This window comes from Strix uralensis, chromosome 32 (assembly GCF_047716275.1).
Source record: "Strix uralensis isolate ZFMK-TIS-50842 chromosome 32, bStrUra1, whole genome shotgun sequence".
NCBI lineage: Eukaryota > Metazoa > Chordata > Aves > Strigiformes > Strigidae > Strix > Strix uralensis.
Window position 1 is genome coordinate 1804361 of NC_134003.1, and position 18845 is coordinate 1823205.

The window sequence follows — 18845 nt, forward strand, 5'->3', positions numbered from 1 at the left end:
TGGGAATAGCCCTGCTGGGCTCGGGGACGACTCTCCTCCCAGCAGAGCCCGGCTGCGGGTACAGAGCAGAGATGTCTTCCCAGGGCAGAGCACAGGGCAGGCAGGAGCTACAGAAGCACGGCCCTTTCCTGCCATGCGCAGCCCCCAGCAGGGAGATGCTGCTGCCACAGCAGAAAGAGCAGGAAAGGCTCTGAGGCATTGTGTGCTGCTGTGGCGAGGGGATGCTGACTCAGGGAGGGCCAGTAGCTGGACAGCACCGTTGTCACCATTGTCATCGGCAGGAGGGAGTGTCGCCTCTGCACATTGGCCCATGGGGTGCTGAGCAATGGCGGGGATGGTATAAAAGCTCTGCCTCTGCCAGGCTCTCCCATCCTCTGCTCTGGCCGCCTTCTCCTTGGGGAACAGGGTAAGTCTGGGAGAGCTTCTCCTCCTGGCCCCCTGAGCCAGTCCCTCCACCTCAGGCGCTCCCCTCTACTGCACTCTTGCTATCTCTGTTCTCTTGCAGAGCACCATCCAAACCCACACAAAGATGTCTTGCTACGACCTGTGCCCACCAAAAACCGGCATCGCTGTCCCCCAGCCCATCGCTGAGAGCTGCAACGAGCTGTGCGCCCGGCAGTGCCCCGACTCGTCGGCCTTCATCCAGCCGCCCCCCGTCGTCGTCACCTTCCCCGGCCCCATCCTCAGCTCCTTCCCCCAGCAAGCCGTGGTGGGCTCCTCCGGAGCACCCGCCTTTGGGGGCTCCCTGGGGCTGGGGGGCCTCTACGGTGCCGGGGCCACGCAGGGCTCAGGGGGCCTCTGCACCTTTGGCAGACCCTACGCTTCTCCCGCCTGCAGCCCTTGCGCCCTGCCCCGCTACAGCAGGAAGCTCTGGGACAACTGTGGGCCCTGCTAGACTGAGCCCCAGAAAACCCAGAGACCCTGGGCCATCTCAGCCTCACTTCTCCTCTCCTTGTCCCTCCCTTCTTCTCTCTCCATGCTGCCTCTCCTCCTCCTTGCTCCTGCCCATCCCCAGAGGCACGAAGCCACCATCCACCCACAGGGCACTTGCTTGTCTCTCCAACAGCCACTGCCTGGCAGAAGCCTGAAGGAACAGCTCTCTTGAAGCCCACAGGGACAACCTGCTTGCCTGTGCCTTATGTGTCTTTCTCCACTGGTTGTTTGCTGCACTTACAATAAAAGAATCCTGCATCTAACACCTCTCTCTTTGTTTTTCGTTTCACCGAGCCACGTGGTTTGCAGGGCTCCCTCGCCCTGCATGTGACCCCGCCCATCTGGGCCAGGGCAGTCTCTCTGTCCCAGCAGATCCAGGCTGAGCTGCCTTTGGGGAGACCCCACAGCCGTGGCAGCTCTGTCCACATAAGGTCCCACAGCTGAGCTCAAAGGGCCCTGCCTGAACAGACAGATCTGCTGCCTGCAGGACCTGAAGCCCTTGGGCATTTGCAGACCTCAAGCTTCCCTGGGCATGAGTGTGACTGCCCCAGGGGCTGTGAGCCACCCAGGGGCAATGCGTGTTGTGACTCCACCCCCTTCGTGCCTCCACAGCTCTGTCTGAGCCCCTGGGGGAGAAAGCAATGGGGACGCTTCCCTTTCCTCTTCCCTATCCCGTTCCCTTTCCTCTTCTCTTTCTTCTTCTTCTTTCCCTTTCTTTCTTCTTCTTCTTCTTTTTATTCTCCTTCACAGTCCACTTCCCTTTCCCCATCTTCTCATCTGTCCTTCTGCTGTACTCTCTTATCCTTCACCTTCGCTTTCCCCATCCTTTTCTCCTTCCCCTTCTCACCCCCAACACAGGCCAACTCTGCCACAGACAGAAAATGACAGACATAACTGCCTGATTCCTGGGGCAGGAGCCTTTGCAGGGCATCTTGTCATGCTGCCACCTCAGCAGGGTCACCCAGAGCTGGCTGCCCAGCACTGTGTCCACACAACTTTGTCTCCAAGAACAGAAATGCCACAACCTCCTGAGACAACCTGTGCTCGCGCTCGGTCACCCTCACAGTGCCAAAAGAGTTTTGCGCTTTTGAGGCAGAGCCTCCTGTGTTTCAGCTGGTGCCCATTGCCTCTTGTCCTGGCACTGGACACCTCTGACAAGAGCCTGGACGCATCTTCTTGATGCCTTCCCTTCAGGCATCTGTGCACATTGATAAGAAACCCCCAGTCCTCCTCGGAGACAGGAGGAACAGTTGCAGAACTCTGAGACTCTCCCCGGGAGAGAGCTGCTCCCTGTCCCTTCATCATTGTTGTGGTTTAACCCCAGCTGGCACCTAAAGAGCCCAGAGCAGCTCGCTCACTCCTCCGCTGCTGGGATGGGTGAGTGAATCGGAGGGCTAAAAGTGAGAAATCTGGTGTGTTGGGATAAAGAGAGCTTAAGAAATAAAGGAAAAGCCTTGCATGCCTGTCAAGCAAATAAGGAATTCATTTTCTACTTGGCATTAGCGGCAGGTGTTCAGCCATCTCCAGGACAGCAGGGCGGCCACACTGGCAATGGTTACTTGGGAGACAAATGCCATCACTCCCAAGATCCTCCTTCCTTCTTCTTCCCCCAGCTTTCTATTGCTGAGCATGATGTCCTATGTCATGGAATATTGACGGTCATTCCCCAGGTGTGAGGTTAAACAGTAGCTCTCATCCAGCCTCCTCTGTGCAGATGCCTGAAGATTCTCCTGTGCTTCTGCAGAGCACTGGAACCTTGTAGAGTTGGTGCTGCTCCTGGGCTCAGAAGATGAAGTGATGGAGCACTGAATGCACCTACCCTGCTCCCTGCCCTCTGCCCTTTCCCCAGCTCCTGCAAGTCCCACCACAAGGCTCTCTTTCCCCTGCCTGCTGCCTGCGTCCTCCCTCCCTCTCCTAGCACTTCCCACCCTCACCTCCCTTGGGCATCTAGAACCCAGCATTTACCCTCCCACAGCTGCTGGGCACCTACCGCCGGGGTTTCCCAAGCTTGGGACAATGAGGGAGTGAGACATGACTTGGATGCAGGAAAACTTTATTGTGCCCAGAGGGGCAAGACAGGCTGTCAGGCAGACCGTGGGCAAGATCAGAGAGGCTGGTTACCACGTATTGTGGGAGGCAGAGAAATCTTCTCCAGAGCATGGCTTTCCACTCCAGATGCCCCCTTGGTGCAGCATTCCAGATCCTGAGGACTTGGTCCTGCAGCCTCACAGAGCCCTTCAAGTCCACGTCCTGCCCCATCCAACAGCTGGGAGGAGAAAGGAGGGGAGGGGAGCAGAAGGCAGGCAACGGGGGCAGCAATGGGGCTGAGGGTGTGTGGCACAGCCAGCTACCCAGGCGTTGGCTGGGACTGGGGCTGCTCAGCACTGGTCAGTGCCTCGTGCCCGCCAGCACAGCCCTGCATGGGGGTGGTGTTGGTGTTTGAGCTGGGGCCAGTGCCTGGGGCTGGGCTGCGTCTAGCAGGGCCCACAGGTGTCCCAGAGCTTCCTGCTGTAGCGGGGCAGGGCGCAAGGGCTGCAGGCGGGAGAAGCGTAGGGTCTGCCAAAGGTGCAGAGGCCCCCTGAGCCCAGCGTGGCCCCGGCACCGTAGAGGCCCCCCAGCCCCAGGGAGCCCCCAAAGGCGGGTGCTCCGGAGGAGCCCACCACGGCTTGCTGGGGGAAGGAGCTGAGGATGGGGCCGGGGAAGGTGACGACGACGGGGGGCGGCTGGATGAAGGCCGACGAGTCGGGGCACTGCCGGGCGCACAGCTCGTTGCAGCTCTCAGCGATGGGCTGGGGGACGGCGACGCCGGTTTTCGGTGGGCACAGGTCGTAGCAAGACATCTTTGTGTGAGAGAGCTGAGCCTGAAACACACAACCCCAAGAACAGATGTCGTGAATGCGGAGGAGATACCCTAGCTGTGCAGTGCCCTCTTCCCAGGGCTGCCCTGAAGCTGGAAAGGCCATAGCAACCACCATGACCTCAGTGCCCACCGCCTGCCCTTAGCCCAAACAGCCCCCCTCAGTGCCCTCATCTCTACAGACCGAGGGCACACAAAGACTCCCCGAGAGCCTGGCTCTGCGAGTCACGGCCACGGGGATCCCTCCTCCTCTCGCTGTGGCTCAGCCCACCCTGGCCATCCAAGGCAGCTGCCACACGCCTGCTGCCCTCACAGCTCTCCTGGCCAGGGAGGCCCAAAGCTGGTCCCTGCCACAGGAGGCAGAGACACACAGGCACCCACCTTCCCTTTTCCTGAGCAGAGCGAGGCAGGCGCGATGGATGCCAGTGCTCACTGAGGGCAGAGCTTTTATGCCATGTGGCGAGAGTGAGGGGAGGAGCTGCTGAGTTGGGAGCAAGTGGCCTGTGACGGACGAGCCCCTGGTTCCTCCTTGTGTGGCACGGGGCTGTTGTGCTGACGCCGCTTCTTCAGTAGCCCCAACCTGCTCTATCAGCCCCTGCAATTACCCTGCTCAGGCGCTTGCCAGCTGCCATCTCATGGGCCAAATTAGCCCCGGTGTCTTTTCATTATCTCGGTGTGTAAGAGGGCACGCAGCGTGACAAAGGCTGACTGCAAGCGCCCTGCGTGCCAGAGCTCTTGCCCAAGGGCTTGGTCTCGGGGTGGATGCATGCCATCTTTGCATAGCCACTGGGAAGGCCAGGGTCCTGGCACTGACCAAGAAGGTACCTCGCAAATGCCTCCCGCATACCGGTGACCGCATGACATACGCCGTGTGGCTGTAATCTACAAAGGCGCGAGGTTACGAAATGGCACAGCAAAGGCACTCCTCTGCGGCACTGCCTGCTCAGCACGATGCATCACTCGCCAGTCCAACAGAGCCAGCCTCCCTCTGCCTGCAGGCGTTGGTCATCGACCTCAGCCAGTCTGGGGCAGAAAGACCCCTCATGCTCTTCCCTCCTGAGCTGCATGGTGCAAAGATCACAGATCCCCTCCTGATCCCACACGGCACAAGCTCGTGCCAGCCCTGCCCGAGCCCCACCAGCCCATCACAGATGTCCTGGGAGCCCCATTGCTCGTGGCCAGGGCTGAGCAGGGGCTTCCCTCGGCGTGCTGGGGAGCTGGGAGTCCCGTCTGAAGGCTCAGCTGCAGCTGCCCCTGGTGGGAATAGCCCCACTGGGCTCGGGGACGACTCTCCTCCCAGCAGAGCCCGGCTGCGGGTACAGAGCAGAGATGTCTTCCCAGGGCAGAGCACAGGGCAGGCAGGAGCTACAGAAGCACGGCCCTTTCCTGCCATGCGCAGCCCCCAGCAGGGAGATGCTGCTGCCACAGCAGAAAGAGCAGGAAAGGCTCTGAGGCATTGTGTGCTGCTGTGGCGAGGGGATGCTGACTCAGGGAGGGCCAGTAGCTGGACAGCACCGTTGTCACCATTGTCATCGGCAGGAGGGAGTGTCGCCTCTGCACATTGGCCCATGGGGTGCTGAGCAATGGCGGGGATGGTATAAAAGCTCTGCCTCTGCCAGGCTCTCCCATCCTCTGCTCTGGCCGCCTTCTCCTTGGGGAACAGGGTAAGTCTGGGAGAGCTTCTCCTCCTGGCCCCCTGAGCCAGTCCCTCCACCTCAGGCGCTCCCCTCTACTGCACTCTTGCTATCTCTGTTCTCTTGCAGAGCACCATCCAAACCCACACAAAGATGTCTTGCTACGACCTGTGCCCACCAAAAACCGGCATCGCTGTCCCCCAGCCCATCGCTGAGAGCTGCAACGAGCTGTGCGCCCGGCAGTGCCCCGACTCGTCGGCCTTCATCCAGCCGCCCCCCGTCGTCGTCACCTTCCCCGGCCCCATCCTCAGCTCCTTCCCCCAGCAAGCCGTGGTGGGCTCCTCCGGAGCACCCGCCTTTGGGGGCTCCCTGGGGCTGGGGGGCCTCTACGGTGCCGGGGCCACGCAGGGCTCAGGGGGCCTCTGCACCTTTGGCAGACCCTACGCTTCTCCCGCCTGCAGCCCTTGCGCCCTGCCCCGCTACAGCAGGAAGCTCTGGGACAACTGTGGGCCCTGCTAGACTGAGCCCCAGAAAACCCAGAGACCCTGGGCCATCTCAGCCTCACTTCTCCTCTCCTTGTCCCTCCCTTCTTCTCTCTCCATGCTGCCTCTCCTCCTCCTTGCTCCTGCCCATCCCCAGAGGCACGAAGCCACCATCCACCCACAGGGCACTTGCTTGTCTCTCCAACAGCCACTGCCTGGCAGAAGCCTGAAGGAACAGCTCTCTTGAAGCCCACAGGGACAACCTGCTTGCCTGTGCCTTATGTGTCTTTCTCCACTGGTTGTTTGCTGCACTTACAATAAAAGAATCCTGCATCTAACACCTCTCTCTTTGTTTTTCGTTTCACCGAGCCACGTGGTTTGCAGGGCTCCCTCGCCCTGCATGTGACCCCGCCCATCTGGGCCAGGGCAGTCTCTCTGTCCCAGCAGATCCAGGCTGAGCTGCCTTTGGGGAGACCCCACAGCCGTGGCAGCTCTGTCCACATAAGGTCCCACAGCTGAGCTCAAAGGGCCCTGCCTGAACAGACAGATCTGCTGCCTGCAGGACCTGAAGCCCTTGGGCATTTGCAGACCTCAAGCTTCCCTGGGCATGAGTGTGACTGCCCCAGGGGCTGTGAGCCACCCAGGGGCAATGCGTGTTGTGACTCCACCCCCTTCGTGCCTCCACAGCTCTGTCTGAGCCCCTGGGGGAGAAAGCAATGGGGACGCTTCCCTTTCCTCTTCCCTATCCCGTTCCCTTTCCTCTTCTCTTTCTTCTTCTTCTTTCCCTTTCTTTCTTCTTCTTCTTCTTTTTATTCTCCTTCACAGTCCACTTCCCTTTCCCCATCTTCTCATCTGTCCTTCTGCTGTACTCTCTTATCCTTCACCTTCGCTTTCCCCATCCTTTTCTCCTTCCCCTTCTCACCCCCAACACAGGCCAACTCTGCCACAGACAGAAAATGACAGACATAACTGCCTGATTCCTGGGGCAGGAGCCTTTGCAGGGCATCTTGTCATGCTGCCACCTCAGCAGGGTCACCCAGAGCTGGCTGCCCAGCACTGTGTCCACACAACTTTGTCTCCAAGAACAGAAATGCCACAACCTCCTGAGACAACCTGTGCTCGCGCTCGGTCACCCTCACAGTGCCAAAAGAGTTTTGCGCTTTTGAGGCAGAGCCTCCTGTGTTTCAGCTGGTGCCCATTGCCTCTTGTCCTGGCACTGGACACCTCTGACAAGAGCCTGGACGCATCTTCTTGATGCCTTCCCTTCAGGCATCTGTGCACATTGATAAGAAACCCCCAGTCCTCCTCGGAGACAGGAGGAACAGTTGCAGAACTCTGAGACTCTCCCCGGGAGAGAGCTGCTCCCTGTCCCTTCATCATTGTTGTGGTTTAACCCCAGCTGGCACCTAAAGAGCCCAGAGCAGCTCGCTCACTCCTCCGCTGCTGGGATGGGTGAGTGAATCGGAGGGCTAAAAGTGAGAAATCTGGTGTGTTGGGATAAAGAGAGCTTAAGAAATAAAGGAAAAGCCTTGCATGCCTGTCAAGCAAATAAGGAATTCATTTTCTACTTGGCATTAGCGGCAGGTGTTCAGCCATCTCCAGGACAGCAGGGCGGCCACACTGGCAATGGTTACTTGGGAGACAAATGCCATCACTCCCAAGATCCTCCTTCCTTCTTCTTCCCCCAGCTTTCTATTGCTGAGCATGATGTCCTATGTCATGGAATATTGACGGTCATTCCCCAGGTGTGAGGTTAAACAGTAGCTCTCATCCAGCCTCCTCTGTGCAGATGCCTGAAGATTCTCCTGTGCTTCTGCAGAGCACTGGAACCTTGTAGAGTTGGTGCTGCTCCTGGGCTCAGAAGATGAAGTGATGGAGCACTGAATGCACCTACCCTGCTCCCTGCCCTCTGCCCTTTCCCCAGCTCCTGCAAGTCCCACCACAAGGCTCTCTTTCCCCTGCCTGCTGCCTGCGTCCTCCCTCCCTCTCCTAGCACTTCCCACCCTCACCTCCCTTGGGCATCTAGAACCCAGCATTTACCCTCCCACAGCTGCTGGGCACCTACCGCCGGGGTTTCCCAAGCTTGGGACAATGAGGGAGTGAGACATGACTTGGATGCAGGAAAACTTTATTGTGCCCAGAGGGGCAAGACAGGCTGTCAGGCAGACCGTGGGCAAGATCAGAGAGGCTGGTTACCACGTATTGTGGGAGGCAGAGAAATCTTCTCCAGAGCATGGCTTTCCACTCCAGATGCCCCCTTGGTGCAGCATTCCAGATCCTGAGGACTTGGTCCTGCAGCCTCACAGAGCCCTTCAAGTCCACGTCCTGCCCCATCCAACAGCTGGGAGGAGAAAGGAGGGGAGGGGAGCAGAAGGCAGGCAACGGGGGCAGCAATGGGGCTGAGGGTGTGTGGCACAGCCAGCTACCCAGGCGTTGGCTGGGACTGGGGCTGCTCAGCACTGGTCAGTGCCTCGTGCCCGCCAGCACAGCCCTGCATGGGGGTGGTGTTGGTGTTTGAGCTGGGGCCAGTGCCTGGGGCTGGGCTGCGTCTAGCAGGGCCCACAGGTGTCCCAGAGCTTCCTGCTGTAGCGGGGCAGGGCGCAAGGGCTGCAGGCGGGAGAAGCGTAGGGTCTGCCAAAGGTGCAGAGGCCCCCTGAGCCCAGCGTGGCCCCGGCACCGTAGAGGCCCCCCAGCCCCAGGGAGCCCCCAAAGGCGGGTGCTCCGGAGGAGCCCACCACGGCTTGCTGGGGGAAGGAGCTGAGGATGGGGCCGGGGAAGGTGACGACGACGGGGGGCGGCTGGATGAAGGCCGACGAGTCGGGGCACTGCCGGGCGCACAGCTCGTTGCAGCTCTCAGCGATGGGCTGGGGGACGGCGACGCCGGTTTTCGGTGGGCACAGGTCGTAGCAAGACATCTTTGTGTGAGAGAGCTGAGCCTGAAACACACAACCCCAAGAACAGATGTCGTGAATGCGGAGGAGATACCCTAGCTGTGCAGTGCCCTCTTCCCAGGGCTGCCCTGAAGCTGGAAAGGCCATAGCAACCACCATGACCTCAGTGCCCACCGCCTGCCCTTAGCCCAAACAGCCCCCCTCAGTGCCCTCATCTCTACAGACCGAGGGCACACAAAGACTCCCCGAGAGCCTGGCTCTGCGAGTCACGGCCACGGGGATCCCTCCTCCTCTCGCTGTGGCTCAGCCCACCCTGGCCATCCAAGGCAGCTGCCACACGCCTGCTGCCCTCACAGCTCTCCTGGCCAGGGAGGCCCAAAGCTGGTCCCTGCCACAGGAGGCAGAGACACACAGGCACCCACCTTCCCTTTTCCTGAGCAGAGCGAGGCAGGCGCGATGGATGCCAGTGCTCACTGAGGGCAGAGCTTTTATGCCATGTGGCGAGAGTGAGGGGAGGAGCTGCTGAGTTGGGAGCAAGTGGCCTGTGACGGACGAGCCCCTGGTTCCTCCTTGTGTGGCACGGGGCTGTTGTGCTGACGCCGCTTCTTCAGTAGCCCCAACCTGCTCTATCAGCCCCTGCAATTACCCTGCTCAGGCGCTTGCCAGCTGCCATCTCATGGGCCAAATTAGCCCCGGTGTCTTTTCATTATCTCGGTGTGTAAGAGGGCACGCAGCGTGACAAAGGCTGACTGCAAGCGCCCTGCGTGCCAGAGCTCTTGCCCAAGGGCTTGGTCTCGGGGTGGATGCATGCCATCTTTGCATAGCCACTGGGAAGGCCAGGGTCCTGGCACTGACCAAGAAGGTACCTCGCAAATGCCTCCCGCATACCGGTGACCGCATGACATACGCCGTGTGGCTGTAATCTACAAAGGCGCGAGGTTACGAAATGGCACAGCAAAGGCACTCCTCTGCGGCACTGCCTGCTCAGCACGATGCATCACTCGCCAGTCCAACAGAGCCAGCCTCCCTCTGCCTGCAGGCGTTGGTCATCGACCTCAGCCAGTCTGGGGCAGAAAGACCCCTCATGCTCTTCCCTCCTGAGCTGCATGGTGCAAAGATCACAGATCCCCTCCTGATCCCACACGGCACAAGCTCGTGCCAGCCCTGCCCGAGCCCCACCAGCCCATCACAGATGTCCTGGGAGCCCCATTGCTCGTGGCCAGGGCTGAGCAGGGGCTTCCCTCGGCGTGCTGGGGAGCTGGGAGTCCCGTCTGAAGGCTCAGCTGCAGCTGCCCCTGGTGGGAATAGCCCCACTGGGCTCGGGGACGACTCTCCTCCCAGCAGAGCCCGGCTGCGGGTACAGAGCAGAGATGTCTTCCCAGGGCAGAGCACAGGGCAGGCAGGAGCTACAGAAGCACGGCCCTTTCCTGCCATGCGCAGCCCCCAGCAGGGAGATGCTGCTGCCACAGCAGAAAGAGCAGGAAAGGCTCTGAGGCATTGTGTGCTGCTGTGGCGAGGGGATGCTGACTCAGGGAGGGCCAGTAGCTGGACAGCGCCGTTGTCACCATTGTCATGGGCAGGAGGGAGTGTCGCCTCTGCACATTGGCCCACGGGGTGCTGAGCAATGGCGGGGATGGTATAAAAGCTCTGCCTCTGCCAGGCTCTCCCATCCTCTGCTCTGGCCGCCTTCTCCTTGGGGAACAAGGTAAGTCTGGGAGCGCTTCTCCTCCTCGACCCCTGAGCCAGTCCCTCCACCTCAGGCGCTCCCCTCTACTGCACTCTTGCTATCTCTGTTCTCTTGCAGAGCACCATCCAAACCCACACAAAGATGTCTTGCTACGACCTGTGCCCACCAAAAACCGGCATCGCCGTCCCCCAGCCCATCGCTGAGAGCTGCAACGAGCTGTGCGCCCGGCAGTGCCCCGACTCGTCGGCCTTCATCCAGCCGCCCCCCGTTGTCGTCACCTTCCCCGGCCCCATCCTCAGCTCCTTCCCCCAGCAAGCCGTGGTGGGCTCCTCCGGAGCACCCGCCTTTGGGGGCTCCTTGGGACTGGGCGGCCTCTACGGTGCCGGGGCCACACAGGGCTCAGGGGGCCTCTGCACCTTTGGCAGACCCTACGCTTCTCCCGCCTGCAGCCCTTGCGCCCTGCCCCGCTACAGCAGGAAGCTCTGGGACAACTGTGGGCCCTGCTAGACTGAGCCCCAGAAAACCCAGAGACCCTGGGCCATCTCAGCCTCACTTCTCCTCTCCTTGTCCCTCCCTTCTTCTCTCTCCATGCTGCCTCTCCTCCTCCTTGCTCCTGCCCGTCCCCAGAGGCACGAAGCCACCATCCACCCACAGGGCACTTGCTTGTCTCTCCAACAGCCACTGCCTGGCAGAAGCCTGAAGGAACAGCTCTCTTGAAGCCCACAGGGACAACCTGCTTGCCTGTGCCTTATGTGTCTTTCTCCACTGGTTGTTTGCTGCACTTACAATAAAAGAATCCTGCATCTAACACCTCTCTCTTTGTTTTTCGTTTCACCGAGCCACGTGGTTTGCAGGGCTCCCTCGCCCTGCATGTGACCCCGCCCATCTGGGCCAGGGCAGTCTCTCTGTCCCAGCAGATCCAGGCTGAGCTGCCTTTGGGGAGACCCCACAGCCGTGGCAGCTCTGTCCACATAAGGTCCCACAGCTGAGCTCAAAGGGCCCTGCCTGAACAGACAGATCTGCTGCCTGCAGGACCTGAAGCCCTTGGGCATTTGCAGACCTCAAGCTTCCCTGGGCATGAGTGTGACTGCCCCAGGGGCTGTGAGCCACCCAGGGGCAATGCGTGTTGTGACTCCACCCCCTTCGTGCCTCCACAGCTCTGTCTGAGCCCCTGGGGGAGAAAGCAATGGGGACGCTTCCCTTTCCTCTTCCCTATCCCGTTCCCTTTCCTCTTCTCTTTCTTCTTCTTCTTTCCCTTTCTTTCTTCTTCTTCTTCTTTTTATTCTCCTTCACAATCCACTTCCCTTTCCCCATCTTCTCATCTGTCCTTCTGCTGTACTCTCTTATCCTTCACCTTCGCTTTCCCCATCCTTTTCTCCTTCCCCTTCTCACCCCCAACACAGGCCAACTCTGCCACAGACAGAAAATGACAGACATAACTGCCTGATTCCTGGGGCAGGAGCCTTTGCAGGGCATCTTGTCATGCTGCCACCTCAGCAGGGTCACCCAGAGCTGGCTGCCCAGCACTGTGTCCACACAACTTTGTCTCCAAGAACAGAAATGCCACAACCTCCTGAGACAACCTGTGCTCGCGCTCGGTCACCCTCACAGTGCCAAAAGAGTTTTGCGCTTTTGAGGCAGAGCCTCCTGTGTTTCAGCTGGTGCCCATTGCCTCTTGTCCTGGCACTGGACACCTCTGACAAGAGCCTGGACGCATCTTCTTGATGCCTTCCCTTCAGGCATCTGTGCACATTGATAAGAAACCCCCGGTCCTCCTCGGAGACAGGAGGAACAGTTGCAGAACTCTGAGACTCTCCCCGGGAGAGAGCTGCTCCCTGTCCCTTCATCATTGTTGTGGTTTAACCCCAGCTGGCACCTAAAGAGCCCAGAGCAGCTCGCTCACTCCTCCGCTGCTGGGATGGGTGAGTGAATCGGAGGGCTAAAAGTGAGAAATCTGGTGTGTTGGGATAAAGAGAGCTTAAGAAGTAAAGGAAAAGCCTTGCATGCCTGTCAAGCAAATAAGGAATTCATTTTCTACTTGGCATTAGCGGCAGGTGTTCAGCCATCTCCAGGACAGCAGGGCGGCCACACTGGCAATGGTTACTTGGGAGACAAATGCCATCACTCCCAAGATCCTCCTTCCTTCTTCTTCCCCCAGCTTTCTATTGCTGAGCATGATGTCCTATGTCATGGAATATTGACGGTCATTCCCCAGGTGTGAGGTTAAACAGTAGCTCTCATCCAGCCTCCTCTGTGCAGATGCCTGAAGATTCTCCTGTGCTTCTGCAGAGCACTGGAACCTTGTAGAGTTGGTGCTGCTCCTGGGCTCAGAAGATGAAGTGATGGAGCACTGAATGCACCTACCCTGCTCCCTGCCCTCTGCCCTTTCCCCAGCTCCTGCAAGTCCCACCACAAGGCTCTCTTTCCCCTGCCTGCTGCCTGCGTCCTCCCTCCCTCTCCTAGCACTTCCCACCCTCACCTCCCTTGGGCATCTAGAACCCAGCATTTACCCTCCCACAGCTGCTGGGCACCTACCGCCGGGGTTTCCCAAGCTTGGGACAATGAGGGAGTGAGACATGACTTGGATGCAGGAAAACTTTATTGTGCCCAGAGGGGCAAGACAGGCTGTCAGGCAGACCGTGGGCAAGATCAGAGAGGCTGGTTACCACGTATTGTGGGAGGCAGAGAAATCTTCTCCAGAGCATGGCTTTCCACTCCAGATGCCCCCTTGGTGCAGCATTCCAGATCCTGAGGACTTGGTCCTGCAGCCTCACAGAGCCCTTCAAGTCCACGTCCTGCCCCATCCAACAGCTGGGAGGAGAAAGGAGGGGAGGGGAGCAGAAGGCAGGAAATGGGGGCAGCAATGGGGCTGAGGGTGTGTGGCACAGCCAGCTACCCAGGCGTTGGCTGGGACTGGGGCTGCTCAGCACTGGTCAGTGCCTCGTGCCCGCCAGCACAGCCCTGCATGGGGGTGGTGTTGGTGTTTGAGCTGGGGCCAGTGCCTGGGGCTGGGCTGCGTCTAGCAGGGCCCACAGGTGTCCCAGAGCTTCCTGCTGTAACGGGGCAGGGCGCAAGGGCTGCAGGCGGGAGAAGCGTAGGGTCTGCCAAAGGTGCAGAGGCCCCCTGAGCCCAGCGTGGCCCCGGCACCGTAGAGGCCCCCCAGCCCCAGGGAGCCCCCAAAGGCAGGTGCTCCGGAGGAGCCCACCACGGCTTGCTGGGGGAAGGAGCTGAGGATGGGGCCGGGGAAGGTGACGACGACGGGGGGCGGCTGGATGAAGGCCGACGAGTCGGGGCACTGCCGGGCGCACAGCTCGTTGCAGCTCTCAGCGATGGGCTGGGGGACGGCGACGCCGGTTTTTGGTGGGCACAGGTCGTAGCAAGACATCTTTGTGTGAGAGAGCTGAGCCTGAAACACACAGCACCAACAACACATGTCGTGAATGCGGAGGAGATACCCTAGCTGTGCAGTGCCCTCTTCCCAGGGCTGCCCTGAAGCTGGAAAGGCCATAGCAACCACCATGACCTCAGTGCCCACCGCTTGCCCTTAGCCCAAACAGCCCCCCTCAGTGCCCTCATCTCTACAGACCGAGGGCACACAAAGACTCCCCGAGAGCCTGGCTCTGCGAGTCACGGCCACGGGGATCCCTCCTCCTCTCGCTGTGGCTCAGCCCGCCCTGGCCATACAAGGCAGCTGCCACACGCCTGTTGCCCTCACAGCTCTCCTGGCCAGGGAGGCCCAAAGCTGGTCCCTGCCACAGGAGGCAGAGACACACAGGCACCCACCTTCCCTTTTCCTGAGCAGAGCGAGGCAGGAGCGATGGATGCCAGTGCTCACTGAGGGCAGAGCTTTTATGCCATGTGGCGAGAGTGAGGGGAGGAGCTGCTGAGTTGGGAGCAAGTGGCCTGTGACGGACGAGCCCCTGGTTCCTCCTTGTGTGGCACGGGGCTGTTGTGCTGACGCCGCTTCCTCAGTAGCCCCAACCTGCTCTATCAGCCCCTGCAATTACCCTGCTCGGGCGCTTGCCAGCTGCCATCTCATGGGCCAAATTAGCCCCGGTGTCTTTTCATTATCTCGGTGTGTAAGAGGGCACGCAGCGTGACAAAGGCTGACTGCAAGCGCCCTGCGTGCCAGAGCTCTTGCCCAAGGGCTTGGTCTCGGGGTGGATGCATGCCATCTTTGCATAGCCACTGGGAAGGCCAGGGTCCTGGCATTGACCAAGAAGGCACCTCACAAATGCCTCCCGCATACCGGTGACCGCATGACATACGCCGTGTGGCTGTAATCTACAGAGGTGCGAGGTTACGAAATGGCACAGCAAAGGCACTCCTCTGCGGCACTGCCTGCTCAGCACGATGCATCACTCGCAAGTCCAACAGAGCCAGCCTCCCTCTGCCTGCAGGCGTTGGTCATCGACCTCAGCCAGTCTGGGGCAGAAAGACCCCTCATGCTCTTCCCTCCTGAGCTGCATGGTGCAAAGATCACAGATCCCCCCTGATCCCACACGGCACAAATTCGTGCCAGCTCTGCCCGAGCCCCGCTGGTACTTCAGAGGTGTCCCAGGAGACCCATTGCTGGAGGCCGGTGCTGGGGAGAGGCTCCCCTCGGGATACTGGGAAGCTGGGAGTCCCATCTGAAGGCTCAGCTGCAGCTGCCCCTGGTGGGCTCAGGGACAACTCTCCTCCCAGCAGAGCCCAACTGTAGGCGCAGGGCAGAGATGTCTTCCCAGGGCAGAGCACAGGGCAGGCAGGAGCTACAGAAGCACAGCCCTCTCCTGCCATGCGCAGCCCCCAGCAGGGAGATGCTGCTGCCACAGCAGAAAGAGCAGGAAAGGCTCTGAGGCATTGTGTGCTGCTGTGGCGAGGGGATGCTGACTCAGGGAGGGCCAGTAGCTGGACAGCGCCGTTGTCACCATTGTCATCGGCAGGAGGGAGTGTCGCCTCTGCACATTGGCCCACGGGGTGCTGAGCAATGGCGGGGATGGTATAAAAGCTCTGCCTCTGCCAGGCTCTCCCATCCTCTGCTCTGGCCGCCTTCTCCTTGGGGAACAAGGTAAGTCTGGGAGCGCTTCTCCTCCTGGCCCCCTGAGCCAGTCCCTCCACCTCAGGCACTCCCCTCTACTGCACTCTTGCTATCTCTGTTCTCTTGCAGAGCACCATCCAAACCCACACAAAGATGTCTTGCTATGACCTGTGCCCACCAAAAACCGGCATCGCCGTCCCCCAGCCCATCGCTGAGAGCTGCAACGAGCTGTGCGCCCGGCAGTGCCCCGACTCGTCAGCCTTCATCCAGCCGCCCCCCGTCGTCGTCACCTTCCCCGGCCCCATCCTCAGCTCCTTCCCCCAGCAAGCCGTGGTGGGCTCCTCTGGAGCACCCGCCTTTGGGGGCTCCCTGGGGCTGGGCGGCCTCTACGGTGCCGGGGCCACGCAGGGCTCAGGGGGCCTCTGCACCTTTGGCAGACCCTACGCTTCTCCCGCCTGCAGCCCTTGCGCCCTGCCCCGCTACAGCAGGAAGCTCTGGGACAACTGTGGGCCCTGCTAGACTGAGCCCCAGAAAACCCAGAGACCCTGGGCCATCTCAGCCTCACTTCTCCTCTCCTTGTCCCTCCCTTCTTCTCTCTCCATGCTGCCTCTCCTCCTCCTTGCTCCTGCCCATCCCCAGAGGCACGAAGCCACCATCCACCCACAGGGCACTTGCTTGTCTCTCCAACAGCCACTGCCTGGCAGAAGCCTGAAGGAACAGCTCTCTTGAAGCCCACAGGGACAACCTGCTTGCCTGTGCCTTATGTGTCTTTCTCCACTGGTTGTTTGCTGCACTTACAATAAAAGAATCCTGCATCTAACACCTCTCTCTTTGTTTTTCGTTTCACCGAGCCACGTGGTTTGCAGGGCTCCCTCGCCCTGCATGTGACCCCGCCCATCTGGGCCAGGGCAGTCTCTCTGTCCCAGCAGATCCAGGCTGAGCTGCCTTTGGGGAGACCCCACAGCCGTGGCAGCTCTGTCCACATAAGGTCCCACAGCTGAGCTCAAAGGGCCCTGCCTGAACAGACAGATCTGCTGCCTGCAGGACCTGAAGCCCTTGGGCATTTGCAGACCTCAAGCTTCCCTGGGCATGAGTGTGACTGCCCCAGGGGCTGTGAGCCACCCAGGGGCAATGCGTGTTGTGACTCCACCCCCTTCGTGCCTCCACAGCTCTGTCTGAGCCCCTGGGGGAGAAAGCAATGGGGACGCTTCCCTTTCCTCTTCCCTATCCCGTTCCCTTTCCTCTTCTCTTTCTTCTTCTTCTTTCCCTTTCTTTCTTCTTCTTCTTCTTTTCATTCTCCTTCACAGTCCACTTCCCTTTCCCCATCTTCTCATCTGTCCTTCTGCTGTACTCTCTTATCCTTCACCTTCGCTTTCCCCATCCTTTTGTCCTTCCCCTTCTCACCCCCAACACAGGCCAACTCTGCCACAGACAGAAAATGACAGAAATAACTGCCTGATTCCTGGGGCAGGAGCCTTTGCAGGGCATCTTGTCATGCTGCCACCTCAGCAGGGTCACCCAGAGCCGGCTGCCCAGCACTGTGTCCACACAACTTTGTCTCCAAGAACAGAAATGCCACAACCTCCTGAGACAACCTGTGCTCGCGCTCGGTCACCCTCACAGTGCCAAAAGAGTTTTGCGCTTTTGAGGCAGAGCCTCCTGTGTTTCAGCTGGTGCCCATTGCCTCTTGTCCTGGCACTGGACACCTCTGACAAGAGCCTGGACGCATCTTCTTGATGCCTTCCCTTCAGGCATCTGTGCACATTGATAAGAAACCCCCGGTCCTCCTCGGAGACAGGAGGAACAGTTGCAGAACTCTGAGACTCTCCCCGGGAGAGAGCTGCTCCCTGTCCCTTCATCATTGTTGTGGTTTAACCCCAGCTGGCACCTAAAGAGCCCAGAGCAGCTCGCTCACTCCTCCGCTGCTGGGATGGGTGAGTGAATCGGAGGGCTAAAAGTGAGAAATCTGGTGTGTTGGGATAAAGAGAGCTTAAGAAGTAAAGGAAAAGCCTTGCATGCCTGTCAAGCAAATAAGGAATTCATTTTCTACTTGGCATTAGCGGCAGGTGTTCAGCCATCTCCAGGACAGCAGGGCGGCCACACTGGCAATGGTTACTTGGGAGACAAATGCCATCACTCCCAAGATCCTCCTTCCTTCTTCTTCCCCCAGCTTTCTATTGCTGAGCATGATGTCCTATGTCATGGAATATTGACGGTCATTCCCCAGGTGTGAGGTTAAACAGTAGCTCTCATCCAGCCTCCTCTGTGCAGATGCCTGAAGATTCTCCTGTGCTTCTGCAGAGCACTGGAACCTTGTAGAGTTGGTGCTGCTCCTGGGCTCAGAAGATGAAGTGATGGAGCACTGAATGCACCTACCCTGCTCCCTGCCCTCTGCCCTTTCCCCAGCTCCTGCAAGTCCCACCACAAGGCTCTCTTTCCCCTGCCTGCTGCCTGCGTCCTCCCTCCCTCTCCTAGCACTTCCCACCCTCACCTCCCTTGGGCATCTAGAACCCAGCATTTACCCTCCCACAGCTGCTGGGCACCTACCGCCGGGGTTTCCCAAGCTTGGGACAATGAGGGAGTGAGACATGACTTGGATGCAGGAAAACTTTATTGTGCCCAGAGGGGCAAGACAGGCTGTCAGGCAGACCGTGGGCAAGATCAGAGAGGCTGGTTACCACGTATTGTGGGAGGCAGAGAAATCTTCTCCAGAGCATGGCTTTCCACTCCAGATGCCCCCTTGGTGCAGCATTCCAGATCCTGAGGACTTGGTCCTGCAGCCTCACAGAGCCCTTCAAGTCCACGTCCTGCCCCATCCAACAGCTGGGAGGAGAAAGGAGGGGAGGGGAGCAGAAGGCAGGCAACGGGGGCAGCAATGGGGCTGAGGGTGTGTGGCACAGCCAGCTACCCAGGCGTTGGCTGGGACTGGGGTTGCTCAGCACTGGTCAGTGCCTCGTGCCCGCCAGCACAGCCCTGCATGGGGGTGGTGTTGGTGTTTGAGCTGGGGCCAGTGCCTGGGGCTGGGCTGCGTCTAGCAGGGCCCACAGGTGTCCCAGAGCTTCCTGCTGTAGCGGGGCAGGGCGCAAGGGCTGCAGGCGGGAGAAGCGTAGGGTCTGCCAAAGGTGCAGAGGCCCCCTGAGCCCTGCGTGGCCCCGGCACCGTAGAGGCCCCCCAGCCCCAGGGAGCCCCCAAAGGCAGGTGCTCCAGAGGAGCCCACCACGGCTTGCTGGGGGAAGGAGCTGAGGATGGGGCCGGGGAAGGTGACGACGACGGGGGGCGGCTGGATGAAGGCCGACGAGTCGGGGCACTGCCGGGCGCACAGCTCGTTGCAGCTCTCAGCG

At 59.9% G+C, this 18845-nt stretch overlaps 4 protein-coding genes across 4 annotated transcripts; all 4 read left to right on the forward strand.

The window, feature by feature from the left end:
* Positions 1-529: 529 nt before the first annotated feature.
* On the forward strand, positions 530-895 carry LOC141936478 (feather keratin 3-like). The gene has a single exon (XM_074853461.1). The coding sequence runs from the start codon at positions 530-532 to the stop codon at positions 893-895; it is 366 nt and encodes a 121-aa protein (XP_074709562.1).
* A 4682-nt stretch (positions 896-5577) lies between these two features.
* On the forward strand, positions 5578-5943 carry LOC141936477 (feather keratin 3-like). The gene has a single exon (XM_074853460.1). The coding sequence runs from the start codon at positions 5578-5580 to the stop codon at positions 5941-5943; it is 366 nt and encodes a 121-aa protein (XP_074709561.1).
* Positions 5944-10625: 4682 nt separating this feature from the next.
* LOC141936476 (feather keratin 3-like) lies at positions 10626-10991 on the forward strand. Its single transcript, XM_074853459.1, has one exon. It carries the CDS (start codon positions 10626-10628, stop codon positions 10989-10991), a length of 366 nt encoding a protein of 121 aa, XP_074709560.1.
* Positions 10992-15657: 4666 nt separating this feature from the next.
* On the forward strand, positions 15658-16023 carry LOC141936475 (feather keratin 3-like). The gene has a single exon (XM_074853458.1). The coding sequence runs from the start codon at positions 15658-15660 to the stop codon at positions 16021-16023; it is 366 nt and encodes a 121-aa protein (XP_074709559.1).
* The last annotated feature ends 2822 nt before the right edge of the window (positions 16024-18845 follow it).

What these genes read in the sequence shown, in the direction of transcription:
- LOC141936478 (XM_074853461.1), top strand. Translation starts at nt 530, where the DNA reads ATGTCTTGCTACGACCTGTGCCCACCAAAAACCGGCATCGCTGTCCCC.
- LOC141936477 (XM_074853460.1), top strand. Translation starts at nt 5,578, where the DNA reads ATGTCTTGCTACGACCTGTGCCCACCAAAAACCGGCATCGCTGTCCCC.
- LOC141936476 (XM_074853459.1), top strand. Translation starts at nt 10,626, where the DNA reads ATGTCTTGCTACGACCTGTGCCCACCAAAAACCGGCATCGCCGTCCCC.
- LOC141936475 (XM_074853458.1), top strand. Translation starts at nt 15,658, where the DNA reads ATGTCTTGCTATGACCTGTGCCCACCAAAAACCGGCATCGCCGTCCCC.